Consider the following 22207-nt stretch of genomic DNA (forward strand, 5'->3'; position numbering starts at 1 on the left):
AGTTTTATCTAGGATTTAGATTTCTCACATTGATTTCTTCCATTTTATATGGTTTTCTGATATATGTGAATAATAAGTGCACAGAAAGGCTACTCACACAGTCTGCAGAGAGCTGTCACCTCCATCATGTCTTGCTGCTGACTGTCTCGACGTCTCAGAGCTACAGACAGATATAACGCAGGTCTCCACCTCTTCCTGTGTCGTATTTCGGTGCTGATCTAACGACACGTTTGAGGTTTACGCACTTTAAGCTCATGTGGAGCCAAAAATAATCTTTTTGATGGTTGAGTTCAACCTCAGGCCTAACAGGTTTGCAGAGGTCAAGTTACCTCACAGGTAAACTGATGAAGATGGATCTGTTATCCATTAGTTTTATGACAGTCCAAAAAACGTCCCATTGGACTGAAAGACAAAGATGAACTTGTTACCTGTTGTTAAGCCGTAGAAGCTGCACTGGGACCAGATACAGTAAACTGGTAACACTGTGTTGGTACATACAATCAACAGGTGTAACCCTGAAGTCATGTGAATGTCAAAACCTTTGGCTTTTGGGTTCTAATGTAGGGAACACAGCCTCACATGTGGAACCACAATGGTGTGATGCACAGACTCACACAAGGCATCCAAGTATATCAGAGTAATAAAGAAATATTTATATGATATGATGAGACTGAATTGCTTTCAATCCACCTGGAAACGCCATCTTTACTTAAAGAAGGAGATAGCCAGGTAATGAAGGAAAGACATTATAGTAAACTATGACACTGCAAAGCTGCACTTTTCACAACAGGAAACACTATTATTACTGTGACGTCAGGTGTGTTTATGTCAGTGAAGTTTCCAACTTTAACAACTGTTCATGACGTGTGAAGGGACATGTGGTCTCAGCCGTCATTCTGAGTGGACAGAGGCCTTACCTTTCATAATAAAAGTTGTGTTTTAGCCACGCAATAAACAAACTTGTCTGTGGAGTCCCAGAGTTCCCAACACAGCAGAACCTCACCTGTGTGGGTTTTGTGCTGCATGAATGATTGAAGACAGGAATTGTGACAAACTTCTGGTGCTGTCTTTATTACCCAACATTCAGCAATATTATTGTATTTATTAATGATTAATGATTTGACAGACATCTTTTTTTTGTGAAGGTATCACACTGATACAGCCACATACAGTTTCTGAAAAGGTGACCCAAATATTAACTTCTTATTAGTGTATTACCCCTGATATTTCTTCTTTTTAAGAATATAAGAGGGTCTTACTACATTCTTACTGAGATTATTGTTGATCTAATATTACATCACTGATATACTCCCTGGTTTTCAGAACCTTATTACAGGAAATGTACTTAAAAAATTCGTAATTTTGTGTTATTTCCAGAAATAAATCAGGTAATATTCAGTTTCTTTCCTGTAGTGAGGACAAATTTAATAATTAGGCCAAACTGTAATAAAAGCATGAATGAATTCAGTTTTCTGGCTCTGTGTTATTCTTCCAGCTGGTGGCGCCTCAGGCCTGAAAACAACCCTGCTGCTGCACTGAAGTCTGGGAAAACTGCTGATTGCATTCTTGCATTTTTGAGGCATCGATAGAGGAATTATGAAAAGTCAGAAACACTTTGTGTGGCATTATGATGGGATTAGACTATCAAGCTTTGGATCCATCAGATAGTCCAACAAATGTGCTGCAAGAATGTCCAACTCTTTTGGTCAATCACACATCAGTGAGACTGCTGATTGTTGAGTCTCGTTCCCAAACCGTCAGTGTTTCATGACCTGGGAATGAGATTTAATAATCAGCTATATTTCTATATTAACATGTTTGTCTTTGTATCGTCAGTGAAAACAAAAGTGTAGCTGTAAACTGTGTGTGTCTGCCTCAGGTCAAACTGCTGTACAACTGTTACCACGAGTCTAATTAGAAGCAGCAGCGAGAACACAAGGCGGTTTCACCTCTTATTAATAGACACTGATGCTGCGAGTGAGCTGAAGACGTGTGGTGATGAAAACGTCATCAGTCTATTCTGAAACACTCTGAAAAGCCTTTTATTGAGAGACAGAAAGAAGAGAGGAAACTCATCATTAAACTTTAATACAAGTGTTTAAGATAAAATACACAAGTAATCAAATGGATGTATCAGTTATTCACATAAACATACTAAAACAGTATTTTGAAGTGACAGACTATAAACTTAATGCAGAGAAACACTAATTTTTAGTGAAGTGACAGAAAAAAAAAGTGATGAGGAAGACAACCAGATGGATAGAAATAAAATGACAAAGATTTGATGTCATGCTACATGAGACATTTAAGACAAAAAAGAAATATAAACAAAAGGACCAAAACATACAGTACCCCTGTTAAATTATAATAGTGAAATACTGAACTCAGTTGCACACTGCTAACTAAAGTAACCCTAACCCTGACCCAAGCACAGCTGTTTGAAAATCATCAGTTACTGCAACAACTTAATTGTTAGCATGATGGAAGCTTGTCCTTCAGTAAGGTGTGTCTTCCTCTAGGATCTGTAAGACACAGGAAGAAGATGTTCATGCACAAGGCAATATTTTAGTAACTAAACCAAGGATATTAATGCTGCAGTTTCTGGCATCTGGTGGTTAAAGAATACTGTGTACAGTTAATAATGTAGGTTGGTGCAATGCAACATCACAGCTGGTCATCTACAGCAGTTCTCTTTTTTTTTTCTTCTTTGGCTTTCCTGTTCTGATGTGTCTGTAATATAAAGATCTCATGACAATATAACACCAAGTATCCATTAAAGATATATGAAAAAAGATGTATTACCTCATGAACGGCAGCATATTCAGGTTCCAGATCTGGTAAAGGTAAGTCTGTAGGCTCTGGAGGAGCTGCTGTCACCGGGAAGCTGGAGGTTTCTGACTCTGGAAATGTGGAAATAAATGACATCTCAGCTTTGTGTTAGGATTGTTTTTTGGTCTTTTTTTTCAACCTGCCCCTAAACAAAGTTTAAGCTGGTAGTAGAGAGACACAAACAATCATCCTCACCTCTTCTTTAAAATATCTGTGGATAATAAGCTGCGCTATTTCCTGTCTTGCTACTGGGAAAAGGCGTTCATCATTTCATGACTGTGTCAAATTTTACACTTAAACAAATGGTGAATGTTGTGCTGTCTTTGGTTGGGACAATCTTGTTTCAGTCACTCACCATTTTGGAGACCTGGATCAGCGTCACCAACCATGAAAGTGGAGTGAAAAGACTGAGGCACAGGTTCCTCCTGATCTGAAATAGACACACAACATAACATTAAACCCTTTAGTTGCTTTTGACCTTGTTTCATAATGCTGCTTTGGTCCTGAGCTGTGGAGGACTGCAAACTGAAGGCGCTGAGGGGCCCATCTTACCTTTTTCAGTCGGTGGCTTTGTGCTGTGGTTTGTCTCGAGACAGAGGCTCAACTTCTCAGCAGCGTCTGCAGCGTCTGAATGACGTATTTAGATGATGTGAATTTGTAAAAACAAAGGTTCTCAGACATTTCTGACTGCAACCCTGAAGTCTGTGCATCTATACTGCTGTTACTGCTGTTGAACTTTGAATGCAGATAAAGGTGTATTTTAGAAAGTGCATTGAATTACCTTTCGTTTTCTTGTCTTTTCTGATGAGATCTTGCATTTCATCGTTTGGATCATTCATCTTTGCCTCAAGTAAGACTGAAACTTAACAAAAAGTTTATTTAGCCTTCAAATCAACTAGTGGAAAGCAGCACAATTTATCACAACTGCAATAAAACTGCAATATGGCCAAGTGCAACATCCAAATCACAGAAAGGAAACAGCTTTATAATGAGGTGACCTGGCCTAAAAAAACTTGTTCTCCAGATAAAAGAAAACATGTTTGTTTGCTACAGACCTAAATAATTATGACTTCATCACAATTTTAAGTTTTTTTTTCAGTGAACATGAAAATTGTAATGAAAAACTGATCATATCCACTAATCACATCACATTTCAGTCAAAATACTCACAACATGACATTTATTGCAAATCATGCAGCCCTGGTGGAAAATATGTATTTTCATTTCATCTTGTTGTTTATGATATTGTTTCTACAAGTGTCAAAACTGAACACAAATGATATTCATAAGTTTGCACTATGTATAATTTTAGTACCTAGTCGTTTCTTCCAGGAAAGAAGTCCCAACACCAGCAGCTGCAGAACCAACACGACAGAGATGAGCAGCCACAGCAGGACGTAGTGATGGTAGGAAAAACGAATCACTTTGTGAGACGCTGGAAATATGACAGGAAATATTTGCTTTAATAAAAGGCTGTGTTTTGGTAATGCAGAAGATTAAAAAAGTCAATAAAATATTGTGTGCATTGCAGGTATGTCTTATGCAAGGGAGGGGAGGAGCACCTGCTGAGGTGAACACTACACGTCTTTGCACCAGCCATCACTACAGCTGAAACATTCACAACTGTGCAAATGAATCAGCAGGTATTTTTGGTGATCAGTTAATGGTTTAAGTTGTTTGTTAAGTTTTATTTCTGACAACTAACTAACTGACATAATCAGGTGGGCAAAATGTTGAAACACTGTTGATGGGACTTGCAGTCATGCCCAGTGGAATCAACGGGTTATACTCCTCTGGTTTTTGGTTGCCTGCTCACCTTTTGCTCAACACTGTTATGCTCAGCGACCTAGAACCTTACCTTTTCTGTCTGTGCTTTCTGCTTTTGAGTCCTCACTTTGTTTCACTGAGCCATTATGCTTGGGGATCTCCTCTAGAATTCAAAATAAAGTTCTGTGAATTCAGTGTTTTGCTTCATTACATTGGCATGTGCTAACTTACCCTTCTTGCAGAAAGCGTACACATGAAATTGGTTTATTATCGCAGGATAAACCCATTGAGATCATCTCGTTTTCAAGGGGACCACAACAAATATTTACAAATGAAAATACTGTATGCAGGAGGTAATTAACCCTTAAATTCAGTATAATAATTCAGAACTTGAATTGGTACACAAGGTTCTGTACATGCAAACAATATAATTTTTGTTAGGGTTTCTGAGGGTTCTCACCTTTGATGGACAGCCGTCTCTCCGGTGATTCTCCAGCTCTCGGGATGCTGCACTTGTAGACTCCTTCATGAGACTTGGTAACTCTGTGGATGATCATCTCTCCTGTAGTGCTGTTCCAGATAAGACGGCCATCTTTATAGAAGTCAGCTCTGAGGTCAGAGGACGCTTCCTGCTTTCTACAGCGCAGAGTCACAGCATGTCCCTCCATCACAGGAAGATCAGGAATCTCCAGGATCACATTATTACCTGAAGAAGAAATATACAAATTTAATAATAACACATAATCAGGAGCCATTTCCATCCAAATGAACTGTATGTATTAGGACTTATACATATTTCTAACTAACCCCTTTAACTTAAAAAAAAACTATTAAAAATATTAAATGACCTTTTCCTCTAACAGTCAGTCTGCTCTCTGGGGATTCTCCAGCTCCAGAGATGTTACACTTGTAGAGTCCTTCATCAGACTTGGAAATACTTTCAATGGTCATCTTTCCAGTGGAACTGGTCTCAATGAGGCGGCCATCTTTATGGAAACCTGCTGTGCCGTTGGTGGTCATCTTGTTTCTACAGCGCAGAGTCACAGCGTCCCCCTCCATCACAGGAAGGACGGGACTCTCCAGGAGCACAGAACCATCTGAACAACATTACAAAATGTTGAGTAGCAGAAAGGCAATAAACAATGGAAAGAATGAGTGACCTGAGGTTATATTTCAGCCATTGATATATTGTGATTTTAGTGCTGAAATCTATACAGTCAACCTACCAGTGACAGTGATGCTGACAGTGTTGCTTCTCTCTCCTCCTTCACTTTCACACCAGTATTCTCTGCTGTCTGACAGAAAGGCACGGTCAATGATGCAGGTCACTGTGTCATCTGAACAGTCTTTGAGGTGTTCATTGACGTTCCTGACTTTCCATCCAGCCGAGACGTTAAACCCCTCACAGCTGAACGAGACACTCCCATATTCAAAGACCTGCAGGTGGTTCGGAACGATTCGCAGAGCTGCACCTGACAATGAGAAACAGAAAACAACACACATTAAGAGCTTGGAGAACAGGATGCAAGCTATGATAAAGTAGCAAATCAATAAATATAATAATAGAAATAATATGAATATTGCAAAACACTGATAAGACAAAAGGTAAAACAAGAAACCTGAAAAGACAAGCTAATGGCAAGATTGATGTTGCAACCATTGCAGGGAAATGCATAAATATGTCTCAAGAAGCGACTTGCTACATCAGTTAGAGCCCACGCAGCCTCAGGCGAGGAGCAGCAAAGCCACTGAGCTCTGATAACAACAGCTCTGTCACGTCTACTCGCTATTTTGAACATAGGAACAGTGAGCGGACTCTAAACAGCTAAATAGTTGGGTTGTAATCTGTCTTGCAAGCAATGCACCAGGAAGTATCTCTCCTGCTGGGCAGCAATACTTTTTTTTTTTTTACCCAGAATGACTCCAGAGTCCCGCCATCCATCAATACGGCTACGCTGATGATGCCCTTTTCCATTTTATGCTCTTTACTTTACTCCACTATATATTTCTGACAACTTTAGTTACAAGTTACTTTTCAGATTACAAATTTTCACACTTTTCCTTTCTAAAACCAGCTTGTAATTTGGGACAGTGACCCTACAAAGATAATGATCTTTAAGAATATGATGCATTGATGTAGATTAAAACACTCAATAGTAAATAAAATAGTTTAGTAACTGACTTACCAGATGTCTGAGAATAACTTTGCTGAACATGTGCAACCAGTAGCATCAATCCATTAATCACTGTAGAGACAAACAGTAGAACTGTGTATATAAATGCTTACAGTCTATGCAGAATTTATTTTTCATAACCTACTTCTCTAAATTAAAACATCTTATAAACTAAATGTTACTAGTGAGCAGCTGCAAAACACATAAAATGCCAATTATAACAAGTTAAAAGTGCAAAGATTTGATCTATTGTCTGGAAGTGTTGCTCTTTCTCTCTGATTTTTTGAAAAGTTATGTTGTCATGTTTTTTCTTTTTATTCTATAACTTTGTTCTCACAGAGAAGCAGGAAATGTTGAAAAAGACAAAATTAGTACTCACACAGTCTGCTGCAGCGAGCTGTAACCTCCATGTTGTCTTGCTGACTGACTGACTGAGTGTCAGACTAACTCAAAGCTAAATACAGTTAGGGACCTCCTCTTCCTGTGCAGATGATTTCCTGTGGTACGCCAGCTGTAGTTCGAGTGTTACACACTTCTGTCAGGTGAACTCTAGTACAGTAAATAATAGCTCTTAGATTCAAGCAAAAGGTCTGTAACAAATCATCGGTAGTTTGTGTTAGACTTCAGTTTCTGCAGCTTTAACTTGGCTTTGTCATTGGGTATTTTTAGAGCCCAAATGGAGACAGGTGATCAGCTGAGCATCTAACTGTCCGTCAGTCATGTGCCCTTTGATATAGTTGGTTTGACACCTGTGACCCCCACCATGAGAGGTACACACTCATTAATGTGCTGTTAGTGTATTGTACCTTTCTTTTGCTTTTCAACACTTAGTTTAACTGAGGTATGTAACTTAACTTGCATAACTCACTCATGCATGTAACTCAGCATAATGTCGCATAACCAGGCCGAGCGCAGGATGCAGTGATGGTGCTGCTACAAAATAGTGCCTGCGAGGAACTTGTTTTAGTAGAACATTTGCATTTAGGGAGGCAAAAATGACTACATCACTGCAAAAGAAAAAGCTGTTAGCTTCTGTTTGTTTTATACAGTTAGGGACACAGAAGTTAATTTGCCATTTTCAGCAAGGAGGTTGATATCTCAGATACTGATGCTGACTGAAACAAGTCGTCCAGCTGCAGGCTTATACACTCATACTGTAACAGGTGTTCTTAGGAAACCAAAAACAGCACTCTGGAAAACTGGGACAGTTGGTAATGATCTTTAATGAAGCACAGGCAAGTGTGGGCAGAAGGTATTATTGGGGGCTGATTGGGGATGAGCTGCAGCTGAGCTTGCAGGTGGGCAGAGTTGGGCTGATGAGGTGGGAGTGGCTGACAGGTAGAGTGGAACAGAAGCAGGGAGAGTGGAAATTTACAAAGGCAGAGTGAGAGGAGGGAAACTGGGCCTGCAGAACTGTGACACAGGGTACATCCGGTGGGTCAGATTAAACTAATTGTAACTAACATACTTATTTTAACCCAAACCGCAGTTTCCCTAAACCTAACCAAACTGACTGTTTCAAAAAGTTAACCACAACAAAGTACAGCATGACAACAAAGGTTACCTGATGATGATGACAAAGGTCACCTGACTATTACTGCCATCTCCAGTGCTCACAGAATTCACCCAACTGAGTTCATGGGCAATGAGTGAATGAATGAATGAATGAAGGAATCATTTGCACATATTGCATTTTGTTCTGAAGTACTGGAAAATCTGCAATTTGATTGGATGATTGCACTGGAGGAAGAGTCGGAGGATTCATCAAGTGGGAAAAAACAAAATAACATGGGAATCCAAACTTGTCCAGATAATGTGGACCCTGCCTGCCTCTGGATGATTTGATAATGTGGATAGTCCAGGGAGAGAAGGGGATTTAGGGAAAAGAAGAAAGAGTTTGAACTTTTGCTGAACTCCACTGGTCTGACATTGATGGTCGTGCTCTTGCTCATGAATAAGAAGTCCTCTTCTGCCCCCTGCAGACACGTCATCATCTACCTCAGGCTTTCTGTCAGGTTTCCAAAACAATAAAGAAACTGTGGTCATTGGCTTTGGATGCTGTAGTATTTTATAATGGTGGTGATTATATTACCTGGCAACTGGATCAAAGTTCAGCCTAGAATTTTTATGTAGCACATTAACAAAGACAATAAAAACAGCTGAAGCCTCCAGCAGTCGACACTCAGTTTAACTTAAGCAGGTTAAATATGATGGGTGATCTGTTGCTTTTGTGTATATTCATAGAAATCTAATTTATTGGATGAAATAGTGTTTTAGAGGCTTTTCTAATTTCAGGGATTTCCTGAACACTTGTGAGTCTGGGTATAGTAAACTATTAATAGTTAAGTGCACCAGCACTTCGTACAGCAGGTCAGACTTGAATCTCATAGGCTGAACACTGGGACTGCAGAGATAAGACTGCAGGCGCAGTATATTTGTTTGCTTTATGGACTTTGACTCTTTGCCGCTTGCCGACTGAGAAAACATGCAAAAGGTAAGAAATGATTTGAAAATTAAACTTTTCCTGCTATGATACGATTTTTAATTCAAAATAAAATGTTACTTATATTTATTTTGTGGCTTATTTAAATCTTCAGCACTCCATGATGTCTCACCAGATGGACACCAGACTGTCCCTTAAACCTCAACTGTTCACCGCTTTGATTTTCCATTACGCTGTTGCCACCCTTCTCCTAACTCACGGAGGTAACGTATACATAAATATGATGCTGTCGGTCCATTATTACAGAATTTACAGTGGAATTCAGATGTTATAGTCTGCATTACCTCGTGTCTTTGATAAATATCTTTAAGAAAAGATTAGAAACACCTCTCTGTACAATGGAGTCCAATACAAATCTGCCTCTAACTTCAACCTGTTGTAGGTTGTAAGGTGTTGTACAGAGGGTTTGGACAGAGAAAATGATCATTTTGCAGTGGTCTCTTAATTTTTTCCAGAGCTGTATATACGTCATTTAAGTGGGAATACAGCTCAAGCACTGGTAAACTTTCTTTTTTTCAACAAATTCATGAAATAATATTTCTATCAGATGTGTCTCACGGATAACACGCCAACTTTGTAGCCCTTCTAAATCAAAGCTAAATGAGAGTTATGGCATAAAAATATATACTGAGACAGCTCTTAACAAATTTTTAAAAAATGGCTGCACACTGCGACTGCTGTGGAATGAAAATAATATAACTTGTCAAATCAGTAAGTCATCAGCTCCGTCATGATGAAGCTGGCAGGTGTGATCTTTTAAAATATATTTTCCAGCATAAGAGAAGAGCACTGAAGAGTAAAAATCAAAAATACAGGTTTGTCCCAGTTTTCAAGAATGGGTGTTATAGTGCATTATAAACATGGGAATTACAGAAAACTATCCTAATGTTTCCATTTTGTATTTGGATGAATATGGATATGAGCACGACATTTAGACTTTCTGGAGACGAAACCCACCAGGTTGCTGCTTCTTATGATCATTTATCACATTAAAGATGTGCTGTTGTTATTTTAGTGGCACAGACAGATATTTGTCTTGAGAGCAGACATGATGTCAGCTGTTGCAGGTCGGCTGCAGCAGAGGTCGCCACAGTCTCACTGTCCAGATCAGCTCAGTGGTGAAAATGAAAGTGAAAACATTTATTTGACTGATATGGCTTGTTTGACTGTGGAAGGTCAGTTAGATAACACACTGACCGAGATAACGTCTGAGTTGTATTTTTGAGTGAGAAGGGTGTGGACAAGCTAATCATTAACTCTGTGTCGCTGTGCAGAGTTTATTGAACTTATCATGGGTGCTGCTGGTGTCCTTTTCAAATATGGTAGTACTTTAGATTATATCTAATCAAAGCAGAGAAAAATAATGTGGTGCTTTCGGGGTTTTTGGCAGGAATGTTTTGAGTGTTTATAAATTCTAAAAACCAGACGTTTCTTCCTCAGGACGTTCTCAGCAGATTGGTCAACCTCAGCCACTCGTGGCAGTGGTTGGTGGTGACATCACTTTGCCCTGCCACGTGAAAACTGCAAAGGATGCTGTCAGCGTGATGGTGGAGTGGTCGAGGCCCGATCTGCAGCCCAGATTTGTCCATATGAGGCGTTCAGGTGAAGACCGTCTGGTTGATCAAAACCCATCCTACCGAGGAAGAACGTCAGTGTCCATCGATGGACTGGAACAGGGAGACCTGTCACTGACACTCTCCAACGTGAAACCCTCTGATGAAGGAACATACAGATGCTTTGCTCCAGATTTAGATACAGATTCTAGGATTCAGCTTGTTGTTGGTAAGTCGACATACATGTAGAATATGTTTTTCATTATATATGTTGTATAATTAAGTATCATCTGGCTTTTCTCTTTCTCATTGTCAGACGTGATCAAGATTTCCAAAGTCAGTACTGGAGTGCTAGAATGTAAATATACAGGCCAGTATCCAGATCCTGAGATGTTTTGGCTGGACGGTGAGGGACACGTCCTCTCTGCTGGACCTACAGAGACAGTCAGAGGTCCTGATGGTCTCTATACTGTCAGCAGCAGAGTGACTGTGGAGAAAGGACACAGAAACAACTTCATCTGTAGAGTCCAAGAGAAGAGCACGAGCCAGAGCAAAGAGACACACGTCTATGTTCCAGGTTGTTTCAACTAAGTCTCATTAAATCTGTGTACACATCACCAAACTTTACGCTTTACCTCTGTTCCTCTGCAACTTTACTGGTTTCCTTATAAGTTCTGTGTCAACTTCAAGATTATGCTTCACACCTTTAAGGTGCCTTATAACCTCTGAATTTGTTCATTTTCACATTCCTTCCTGTCCTCTCATATCTTTTTTTGCTGTCCACTTGACCACACTTGCCACCAGATATTGTGCATATTGACTCTCTATCCACCTTCAAACCCCATGTTAAAACACACCTTCTTAAAGTGGCGTCTTCCATCTGATTCTGTCTCATTGGTGTTTTGTGCTGATTAAAACTGTGTATACTGCTAGATTATACATTATATATTTCTGATTGTTGCTTTTATGAAGCTCATTAACTTTGTCTCACTTGTTTGTTTTTCTTTGAATTAGTAATTGAAAGGTGTCTTTGAATTCATGTATTAATGTGGAGATTTGGTTTGGTGTATGCACTGCTTTTTTAAAGTGTACAGTTGTGTTATTTGTACACATTAAAGACACAGGGTTGATGTATGATGTAACTGTATTATCTATGCACAGCTGTGGTCTAGTTTAAATAAATATGTTGTTCTGTGTCGTATCATTTCAGATGATTTCTTCACTGACTCATCCAGTTCATCTGCTCCTGCCGTCATTGGTGTCTTTGTTGCCATCATGTTAATTCTTGCAGCTGTCTTTGGTGTGTGGAAATGGAGACACAAATGCAGTAAGTCAGCAAACTTTTTTTTTTTAGTTACAACCTTCATATCCATGTCTGTAACCTGTGTTTGGTTACTATGATGGCAGCCAACTCTGAGCTCTTAACCATTCCTGTTCTTTTTTGACCTTGGTGGTACCTTAGATTTGGTCTCACATAACATCTTGTTGGAAAGATCAGTTTCTGTTGGCATCATTGATTCTTCTCTTACCTGGTTTAATTATCATCTCTCTTGCCACACTGAGTTCCTGCAACTTGAAAATTTTAGTTCTCAGTCTGTTCCTGTTTCTAGCAACGTTCTCCAGGGTTCTGCTATTCATTATTTACCGTTTACCCCTTGGTCAGATCTTCAGGAAATTTGGCACTCAATTTCATAACTACACAGACGACATCCAGCTCTATATTTCCACCAAGCCTACCTGTACTCTCCCACCCACCTTCTTTTTTGACCGCTTGCAAAAAATTAAATCTTGGTTCTCAGACATCTTTTTCAAACTCAACAGTAAAAAAAACTGACATCCTCCTTGCTGGGACTAAATCCAATCTGGATGAACTTGATTCTTCCTCACCATTGACAATTTTATAGTGTTTGGTTTGTCTGGTGTATAAAATTCTTATTTCCAGGTCATTATACACTAACCAAAACACAAAACAGACATTTAAATGTGTGCTGAATTTCTCATCTGACTGACATCCATAGTGTAGTATTAAACCGTACCTACACATCAATATGTCAACAGAAACATCAGTAGATGAGGCAAAACTAGAGCTTAGTCATTTTGTGTAGAAATGAGTTTCTCCTTTAAAAGAACGATGAGCTTGATCTCGCAAATCACGTTCTTTCCAGGTTCACAGTCAAAGTCTAAAATTATTTCTCTAACTAATGCAGCAGCTGCTGTGATGCCTTTAAAAAAAAGTGTTAGTATCTACTTAAGGAGACCAGGGATATCTTACTGTTCCACTCATTTTGCCAGTTTAGCGACCAGCTTGGACTAATGGAACAATCTTGTTCAAACATCTCTCTTTTTCAATTTGAATGACAATTCAAATTTTTCTGTATTGGTTTTAAAAGTAATTGTTCTTATACATTGTTTTACAAAGTAAATTCATTGAGTTTCAGTCAGCTGTGAAAAGCTTCTCTTATGGGTCCAGTAGGATCAGGATTTGATTATTGAACAGGGGGGCCAGGAATATTGAAACTGTTCTGCTTATTTTTGCCAGTTCATAGAGAAACCCTATTTCATTGCTCCTTTTTGGGAGATTATATACAGTATTTTTTTTCTTTTGTAGAGTGTGCTAAAATTAAAAATAAAAAAATATAGATAAATTCATTCATTTCACATCTTCCAAAGGCAGCAGTGATTGCCTTCTGTCAGTTGTTGTTTTACAGCTTCTTTAGACAAGGTCATAAAGATTCATATCTGCAACCAGGAGATGTTTGATTTGAGTATCTTTTATAGAAAAGACAACTAATATCTGACTGTTCTGGTCATTGAGCCAGTTTACACTGTGTATCCTTAAAGCCAAACAAATGTGTGAAGTACATTTTTGAAGTACTTTGAATCCTGCGTTGTTCTTTTTAACTAGTTTGCAGTCTTATTCTTTCCTGCCTTTTTGTTGCAGTACGTCTTAATTTGTTACTGCCACCTGTTGATGGGTGGGGATAGTGCAACACCACTGATAGATGGATGATATTTGAGTTTTTTCATCATCTTTGTTTTGCCATTTTTAAATTTTCAAATTTAACACTGTTTACTGTTTCTGCACACAGAGGCCTGGAGTTACAACACAGATGAAGAAAAAGGAGGAAATCACAATAAAAATTCTATCAGTACTGGGTCAGAACAGGAGAGTCTGATGAAAGGAGGAACAGATGGAGAGAAACCACCAGCAAAAACAGAAGCAATAAAGAATGAGACCAAAGTGGAAGAAGAAAATAACATTGAATCTTCAAAAGAGGAAACAGGACTTTCACGTGAAGTAGAGAAAGAAACACAGCAAACACAAACTACAAATAATGAATCAGCAGGTAAGAATCCAACTGATGAAGGAATAAAAACAATGAATAATATGGACAACAGCAAGGAGGCAACAAAACCAGTTAGTGAAGAAACACAAACTCCAGATCCATCAGATCCAGATTCAAGCCAAGACAAACCAAAGAAGAACACAGAAGAGGGAACAGAGTCTATTAATAATGGAACAAAAGGTCAGGATACGATCGATGGAGGACAACAGAAGGACATGGTAGGAAGTGGAGTAAATACAGATCTTAACAAGGATGGAAATAAAGAGCAAGGAGGACAAGAAAATCAACCCCTAGTAAAAGACAACAAAGTCACTGCAAATCCACCAGAGGGGGCAGGACAACAAGAGAAGGACAGAGACGATAAAGATGGAGGGGGAGACACAACACCTACAGAACACACACACAACACTACATCTGAGTCTACAGAGACAGAAGTACAGAGTCCAGACAAGAATGACGAAGACAAGACAAAAAATCCTGCAAATAATACACCAGGAAATCAGAGTTCAACTGATGAACGAATACAAGTAAATGATCTCCAAGCAGGAGGAGGGTCAAACAGTGATTTGAAGGGAACAGAATCAGGAGAAAAAACACAAGATATACACAAGACAGGAAATGGGGAACAAACTGAAGACAAGAACAACTCAGTGAGTAATCAAACAGGAACTCCAAATTCAGCAAATACAGAAACAAGCACAAAGCAAACTGAAGGACAGACAACATCTACAAATAGCAAAACAGATGATCAGACAGACGGTAATGACAACACAACGTCAAACACTGCAGCCAGTGTGTCAGGTGAAGAAACATCAGTTTAGTTCTTGATGGTGAAAAGAAACATGAAGTGAAATTTAAAGCAGAAAAAGAGATGCTGACAAACGAGTACGAAGAAATTTAAAACCTACAGAAATAAAGAACAGTTGTAATGTTTGAACGACTGATGGGAAAGACACAAATCATACAGGAAAGATAAATCAATGTCCAGATAATTTTTTTCAAAAAACTCTGCAGACTCATAATAAAATAATCCCTCACAATCATCACCCACGACCCACCAGAAGTGTGTGGCAGCGCCTGCATCCACAGAAACCCTGTTCCTTTCTTTTTTCTCATTATTCTGATGTGCTCTTCAGACCCAAGACTGATCCGAGAGAGCAGAAAGACATTCAGAAGAAAATACAGAGAACAGCAAGAGAAAACCAAGAAGAGAGAAAATTTCAGAAACTAGACGGAAAAAAAAAACAGAATAAATCAAAAATAAATTGTACATTTTTTTTATTCCAGGATATATAAAAAGTTCATATAACATTTTTAAAATTAACATTATGGTAGTAATGATATTTGACTGATATGAATTCACAAATCTGATATGTTCTTTATTTCATGTACATATTGTGTCAGATGTCTTTTTATTTGTGAATGAATGAACATATTTACATTTTCTGCCTGGTTTGAGTTGTTGGAGAAACATCTGTGTTTTATTTTTCTGACAATCCAACCAGCTGCAGGAACTGATTATCATTACTGAAACATTATTATTTAAAACTAAAAAAAGCTAATTGTGCTTATGTGTTTTCTTTTGCTATAATTTTGCTTGTTATATTTGTTATGGTCTTAGTACACTGGAAGTATTGACACTCCTGTTCTAACAAACTGGACTGAAAATGAAGAGATTTTTTTTTTTATTCTTTTTTCAGCATCATGTTAAGATTTCTGAATGTTTTTTATTAGCTTTTACCTTTAATCGGTTTTAATATTTTGTGTTACTATGGTGATTATTTCCAGTTAATTTTTCAATTAAATATCATCTGATCTATATGAAATTTATTAAATAAATAAAAAAATCTGTCTGTTCTGCACTCTTTTCTACTTATATTAGAACCAAATTATTTTCTGCAATCATATAACTGTTTATAACGATGATCTCCATCATTAATTGGGCACAAAAAAATAAACTAATTAACTAATTCATCCTTCTATATTAGAAATAAAGATGTTAACTAGAACCATAAAGGGTTCTTCAGTTTTGGTCCCACAGAAGAACCCTTTTTGGTCTCTGTTAGAACCTTTTATAAAAGTTCCACCTTCAATCCTTTCAGATTTCTACCTTGAAACCAAAATAACAGGTTATACCTAGAACAACCAGTAAAAAGTTCCACCTAGAATCCGTTCTTGACGTCCTGTCCAGAACTGTTCCTCCTTTCAAGGGTTCTAATAAAACCACCAGAAAGTTACTTGTGTGCACAACTGATTTAATGAGACACAAATAACGACAGACGAGTTAATAAACAGTATTTACTACAGCTTTCACTACTGTTGACATGTGTGGCAGCCATCTTGGATTTTGAGGTGGGGTTTGGTGAGGTTCATTTAACTTTGCAAGTCATAAATCCAACCTCTGTGGGTGTTCTAGTCAAATTTTCCAACTGGGAAATTCCGACCTCGCAGTACAAATGAAAGACACCATAAATGGCACCTGTGGTGCTCAAAGCACCAAAAAATACATTTGAAAAATACAAAATCAGTTTCTCTTTCCGAAAAAATCATGACCTGGTTACTCAGGATAATCCACAGACTTTGTTATGAGCAGTTTCATGTAGGAACTATTTTCTTTCTAGTTTAAAGAAAGTAGTTCCAGGTAGATTCTACTGCAGACATAAAATAGTTCCTACATGAAACTGCTCACAACAAAGTCTGTGGATTATCCTGAGTAATCGAGTCAGGAATTTTGGAAAATGGCATTTTGCAAATGTAGTTTGGTGCTTTGAGTATCACAAAGCGAGCGTCATGTAGTCCCTGTACACTGGACAGAAGGCATCTCTTCTGTCTGAAGCCTGTTTGTGAAGATATTTAAAAAAAAAAGCAAAAAAAAAAAAGCTTTACTGGCTTAATAAATGCACCCTGCGCTGCCTTTAACTATATTTCCCAACTAATAACTCTGCAAAAGTTTTTTACATATGTTTTGTTACAGAGTAAACAGAAAACATGAATGCAACATTTTGAAATATGACAGGTGTAATGAAGATCAATGAATTCAAATGAAATGACTTCAAAAATACACAAATAATTCAACACCAAGCTTCAGCAGTCATGATGATTTGTTTCTTCTTCTCTTCCACATGTTAGTACAGACTCTCTCATCTTCTTTATACCTTCTGTGGACACATTTATAGAAAATACATCAACTATAATAAACTCATTTTAATAATATACACACCATGTTGAGCGTGTGAAGTCTCACTTACATTTAAGGTGGAGTAAACCGACCCATCCTCGTCTGAGAGCCAAAACAGAAAGAGAACAACAGACAGATGAAGTTAAAAGACATTATTAATACTCACATCTGCAGACTAAAGAGGTCAACAGCTCTTACCTCTTTCCACCTGTGGGTTTCTTCTGTGGTTTCTCTTCAGATGGAGGCCGGTGTTTTGAGCAGCGCCTGCTGTGTCTAAAACAAAAACACCGTGTACATATGACGCTGATCGGATTCAAAAATAATTCATACATCGGTCCTGCTGTGCAGCACGTCGTAATCTTTTCTGGTAACAACAGTTTAACCGCCACTTTCAACATGAGGGACAGTGACATCAATGAACTCTTCTTATCGTTCTAGTTTTCTCAGTGGTTAACCCATTTTAAGATACTAGATTGCTGCTTTGTGCTTTCCTTTCATTAGGTTAAAGAAAATAAAAAATATATGTACATAAAGTGAAGTAAACCTTTGCTCTTTCTTGGTTTTGTGACGACGACTGCATACGTCAAAGTGCTTGCATCGTCTGCAGAGTCATTTCTAGAGACTGAAACATGAAACACATTTTTTAAAACATGCAGAAATCCTCAATATACACAAAAGTAGAATGATGACAAAAAAGACAAACATTAACCTTCTTTTTATGTGTATATGTATATTTTAAGACAATATTTAGTCTTAATTTCATCTTAATTAACCGGTCTTTTAGTTAATCTGGCAGACATAATTTGTTGCAGTTTTCCAAGTTTTTCTCAATCAAAACAACTTGCAGAAATCTGGAGAACAGTTTCCACTCACCTATTTGATTGTCCACTTCTGAGTGTGTTGCTGCTGTTTGTGTCTTTGAGGACAAGCAGAGCACCACTGATGGACAGATACGCTGAAACACTGACGCAGACAAAAACAAAAGGTTTTAAAGGGATATTAATTTGTCTTATATTTTTATTTACTTTAAACTTTCTTATGATTTTAAATTTCTGTTTGGAAATAGACAGCATGACTGATATTAGTCACCGTGGCTCATCAGACAAAACAACAGCAGTAAACATGGAGAGGAAGACGGGAGACAAAAACATAAGAATCAAATAGAGTGCTGAAAAAAAACAAGGAAACTTTTTTGTACCTCTGTGCTTCCTGAAATGAAATCCCACAAGCAGCAGAATCAGAGCCGCCAGCAAAATGGTGACAGCAACCCACAGCGGGCTGAGGGCATGATGGGAGACGGGCTCTTCAACTCCAGCAATAGCTGTAAATAAAATAAAAAGAAAGAAATGCAACAAGAAACTGGCGCAACTGCCTCCATCCAGGCCATGAAAATGGCAGAATATCACCCATGTCTCACCTCTTACAGCCAGGAAGCTTTCTGGTGACATTTCACCATCAATACAACATTTGTAGAACCCTTCACTGGACTTGGAAACATTGTTGATGGTCATCTGTGCTGCAGGACTGCTCTTCACGGAGGTGCCATCTTTGAAGAATTGAGCTAAAGAGTTGGTGGACTTTGCCCTGTGTCTGCAGTTCAGAGTCACAGAACTTCCCTCCATCACAGGAAGAACAGGACTGTCCAAGATCACAGAACCAGCTGAATGAAAAATTTAAATGTTTGACATATGTTTCATGCACAATGTAACACTCAGTGGAAACAACAAGAACAAACAATGCATAATGCAAAAATATAGATGCACGAATATAGAATACACATAAGAATGAAGTGTCAGGTGGCAACATGCAGAGAATGCAAGACAACAAAATCAGAAAGAGACAGAACAAATAAACCAGAAATTAAATAACCAGTAGTGTTTAATAATAAGTGATGTATAGCAGTGTCTCATCTGCAAAGCAGCAATGGATATTGTCCACATATTGTCCAAATGGTAAGTTCCAGGGAAGAGCATTAATTGTACTTTTAATTCTTGGGAAAGAATAATTTGTCTGTCAAACGTGGAATTCATAAATCTGTCAATAAACTAATCTTCATCAAAGAAAATTGGTTAGATTTTACAAAATGCATGTCCCTTTCCTTTAAAACCTTCCTTACATATATATATATAAATATATATAGTTGCAAGTGCATCAATATCTTGTTCATTGTTTTCAATGAAATGTCATTTTTAACCTAATGTTGCAAAAATGTTGATCCTAACATGACGACAGTGTTGTAGTTGCCTTGTTTCTCAAAACAACATAATGAAGAAAACAATTTACTGCATAATCCTTAAAACAGTGTAAGAAACCTGTAGGATCATGAAAAATGAGGATATTTCCCTGCTCATGTTGCATGACTCTGTATCATACAGTATAAGAAACATCAGGTAACAACTAGTTCAAAGTTTATCTGTACTGGTTCTAGAAATGGAATAAACGTACCGCTCACAGTGATGTTGACACTGTTGCTTCTCTCACCGCCTTTAGTCTCACACCAGTATTCTCCACCGTCTCCTGAATAGATTTGATCAAAAGTGCAGGAGGACCCTGTTGGCGTCACCTTATTGTCACATGCAACTTTAAGTTCCTCAGTATTTCTTCTTCTCAGCTGAATGGAAGCATCAGTCCCCACACAATGACAAGTAACAGATTCATATTCAAAGAACTGCAGTCTGTTTGGAGAGATACGAAGGACAGCTGCACCTGAAACTGAGAGGAAATTTATCTTAAGTCTATAAAAGGCAGAACTTAATCAAAATAAATCCATGTTCCTCCACCATGTGACAGATAAAGTGTTAGAAAGAGTATTTTCTCTTTGTTACTCACCACTTTTCTGAGTATACAGCAGAGTGAATCCAAGCAACACTGATAAACACAAAGAACCCACATCAGCCATGCTTCGATGAGCAAGAATATATGAAACTGAAGGGAGAAAAAGAAGAATTAAGAGACGCAGTACTCACATAATCTGATGCAGTGAGACGTGACCTCCATGTCGTCTCGCTGCTGATTGTCAGAGCGTCAGACTGAACTGCAGCTTAAGTATGCAGGCGAGAACTTCCTCTTCCTGTGCAGGTTATTTCTGTAGTTGATACAAAAAGTAGAGCCAGAGACCCAGTCGTGTCACTCACCCACTCAAGGGGGGTTGACTGGCCGTTCCCACCCAGCTGACTCCCTGTAGACTAGGGTTAAATCCCGGGAAGCTGGTTTCCCAGGAACTGACCGCCAAACCAGGAAAACTGGGAAAAAACATCTCTAAAATATTCAGAAGATATTCAAATGTCATCTTGCTGTGTTGTTGGGCGTCAGAATCTGAGCAGCAATGGATCAAAATTGCCATTTTCTCGCAGGCCGTCTGTCAAAACAAACAGGTGGTGCTCTATACGACATTCACCCGAGAGGTCAATGTAGAGCGACAGCAGGTCGGACCGAAACAAATGCACGCTTCATTTTTCAGTAAAGTGTTGTCTGCACTCGCACTGCTCACAAAAGTCCAATCGAACCGTCAAACGTTACAGCATCGCCTGTTTCTTCAGGAACACGTTTTAGTGACTATTTATCTGTAAGAGGCGGAAGTAACTCAGCAGGCCGCCATGTGAGGAACAGATGAAGGTCAAGACCAAGAGGGACTTGGTTCAACGGCTACATGTGCAAATGCTCAAGCATGGATGCACACGTAGCTGTCCCGCCTACAGAAGACTACAAATTCAACAAATGTTCAGGGATGTTAAGGGTTAAGTGTGATGTCATGATCTGCTCAGGAAGGCTCTGCAGGAATCAAGAAATATATGTAATTTATGAAATGTTTTGCGTTGACATAGGATTAAAAATGTGCTATTACAATCTTTTTTTTAAAATATGTATATATATATATATATATGTATATTATGAAAATGTTGTGTTTTTTTTTTTATTAAGTTACTGATTAAAAAAACTCAGCATGTGTGGAGGAGTGTGATATTGTTGTTGGGATGAGGACTGTACTGTCTGGAGTTCAGGTATGAAGGTACCACTGCTAACCAGAAACACAGACAGTAAACATTAACAAAACATCCAGCAGCTTGGAATATAATATACAAATATTAACGTAGTATACCTCCATTTCTTTTATACACTTCTATCTCTCTCAGTCACTCACTTTTACCGAAAGGTCCTCTTCTGCCCCCTGCAGTTAAAACAGCAGATCTAACAACAAAGTGCACTGTAAAAAATAAACTATGTTAGCCTTTAATAAAAGTTTGTTAAAAAGTCCAGCCGGCCCTTTGACTGAATTTGAAAAGACAAGTTGAGGTAATTTTGTAATGATTCAAAAACATTTTACCATTTCTAGTCAAATAAACTTGATATTAATTCAGTTCAGTAAGCTTAAGATATTTTTTTACAGTGTTTACCCAAGTTGCTTTAACAACAAAGACACATTTTATTGCTCCTGATGGTTTTAATAGCAGCTGTAATATTTTATATCAGTCTTCGTTTACTTAGAAACAGACTCAAAGTTCAGTTTTGTGTTGCAAAGATACTCAAAGTAAAACTGAACTTAGCTGTGACCCACAGAAAATCTCAATATTCTGTTTAATGTTCAGTTTATTAATTAATTGACAGCCTTTAATCATTTGTAAATCTAAAATTTTGTTTTGCACATTACATTTTAATTTAATTTAAGTCATGGAATAGAGTTTCTGAGGGTTTTCTTATTAAAGTGGTTTTAATATGGACTCTGTTGTAGATGTTTAATGCCAAATTCATAATAAATTAGGAAAAAAATCTAATATATGGGGAAATACCACATGGGTATTCTTGGATGTTTGTAAGTTTTTCATTATATTCAGCTGCAAACTAAATCTGATTTGTGA

At 38.0% G+C, this 22207-nt stretch overlaps 3 protein-coding genes across 4 annotated transcripts; 1 reads left to right on the forward strand and 2 right to left on the reverse strand.

Annotated features, from left to right (window-relative positions):
• Positions 1–2131: 2131 nt before the first annotated feature.
• LOC146305269 (high affinity immunoglobulin gamma Fc receptor I-like) lies at positions 2132–7196 on the reverse strand. 2 transcript variants are annotated; one of them, XM_084712795.1, is made up of 12 exons: positions 7150–7196; positions 6783–6842; positions 5823–6068; positions 5445–5693; positions 5057–5302; positions 4688–4759; positions 4145–4264; positions 3611–3685; positions 3382–3456; positions 3185–3259; positions 2803–2900; positions 2132–2522 (listed from the first exon to the last, which is right to left on the reverse strand). In XM_084712795.1, the coding sequence occupies exons 1-12, from the start codon at positions 7178–7180 to the stop codon at positions 2496–2498; spliced, it is 1374 nt and encodes a 457-aa protein (XP_084568921.1). In that variant the 5' UTR covers positions 7181–7196; the 3' UTR covers positions 2132–2495. The 2 variants fall into 2 exon arrangements, with proteins under 2 accessions (XP_084568921.1, XP_084568919.1); XM_084712793.1 differs by having other exon boundaries at positions 3611–3691.
• A 1822-nt stretch (positions 7197–9018) lies between these two features.
• On the forward strand, positions 9019–15321 carry LOC146305270 (uncharacterized). Its single transcript, XM_084713063.1, has 7 exons — positions 9019–9264; positions 9368–9476; positions 10714–11055; positions 11143–11403; positions 12037–12153; positions 13916–14823; positions 15310–15321. Exons 1-7 carry the CDS (start codon positions 9256–9258, stop codon positions 15319–15321), a joined length of 1758 nt encoding a protein of 585 aa, XP_084569189.1. The 5' UTR covers positions 9019–9255.
• A 1795-nt stretch (positions 15322–17116) lies between these two features.
• Positions 17117–20250, reverse strand: LOC146305271 (uncharacterized). The gene is made up of 7 exons (XM_084713064.1): positions 20242–20250; positions 19797–19962; positions 18769–19011; positions 18550–18672; positions 18225–18314; positions 17896–17973; positions 17117–17624 (listed from the first exon to the last, which is right to left on the reverse strand). Exons 1-7 carry the CDS (start codon positions 20248–20250, stop codon positions 17536–17538), a joined length of 798 nt encoding a protein of 265 aa, XP_084569190.1. The 3' UTR covers positions 17117–17535.
• Positions 20251–22207: the final 1957 nt, after the last annotated feature.

Source organism: Lutjanus erythropterus, chromosome 23 (assembly GCF_056507025.1).
Source record: "Lutjanus erythropterus isolate fLutEry1 chromosome 23, fLutEry1.hap2, whole genome shotgun sequence".
Taxonomy (NCBI): Eukaryota; Metazoa; Chordata; class Actinopteri; order Lutjaniformes; family Lutjanidae; genus Lutjanus; species Lutjanus erythropterus.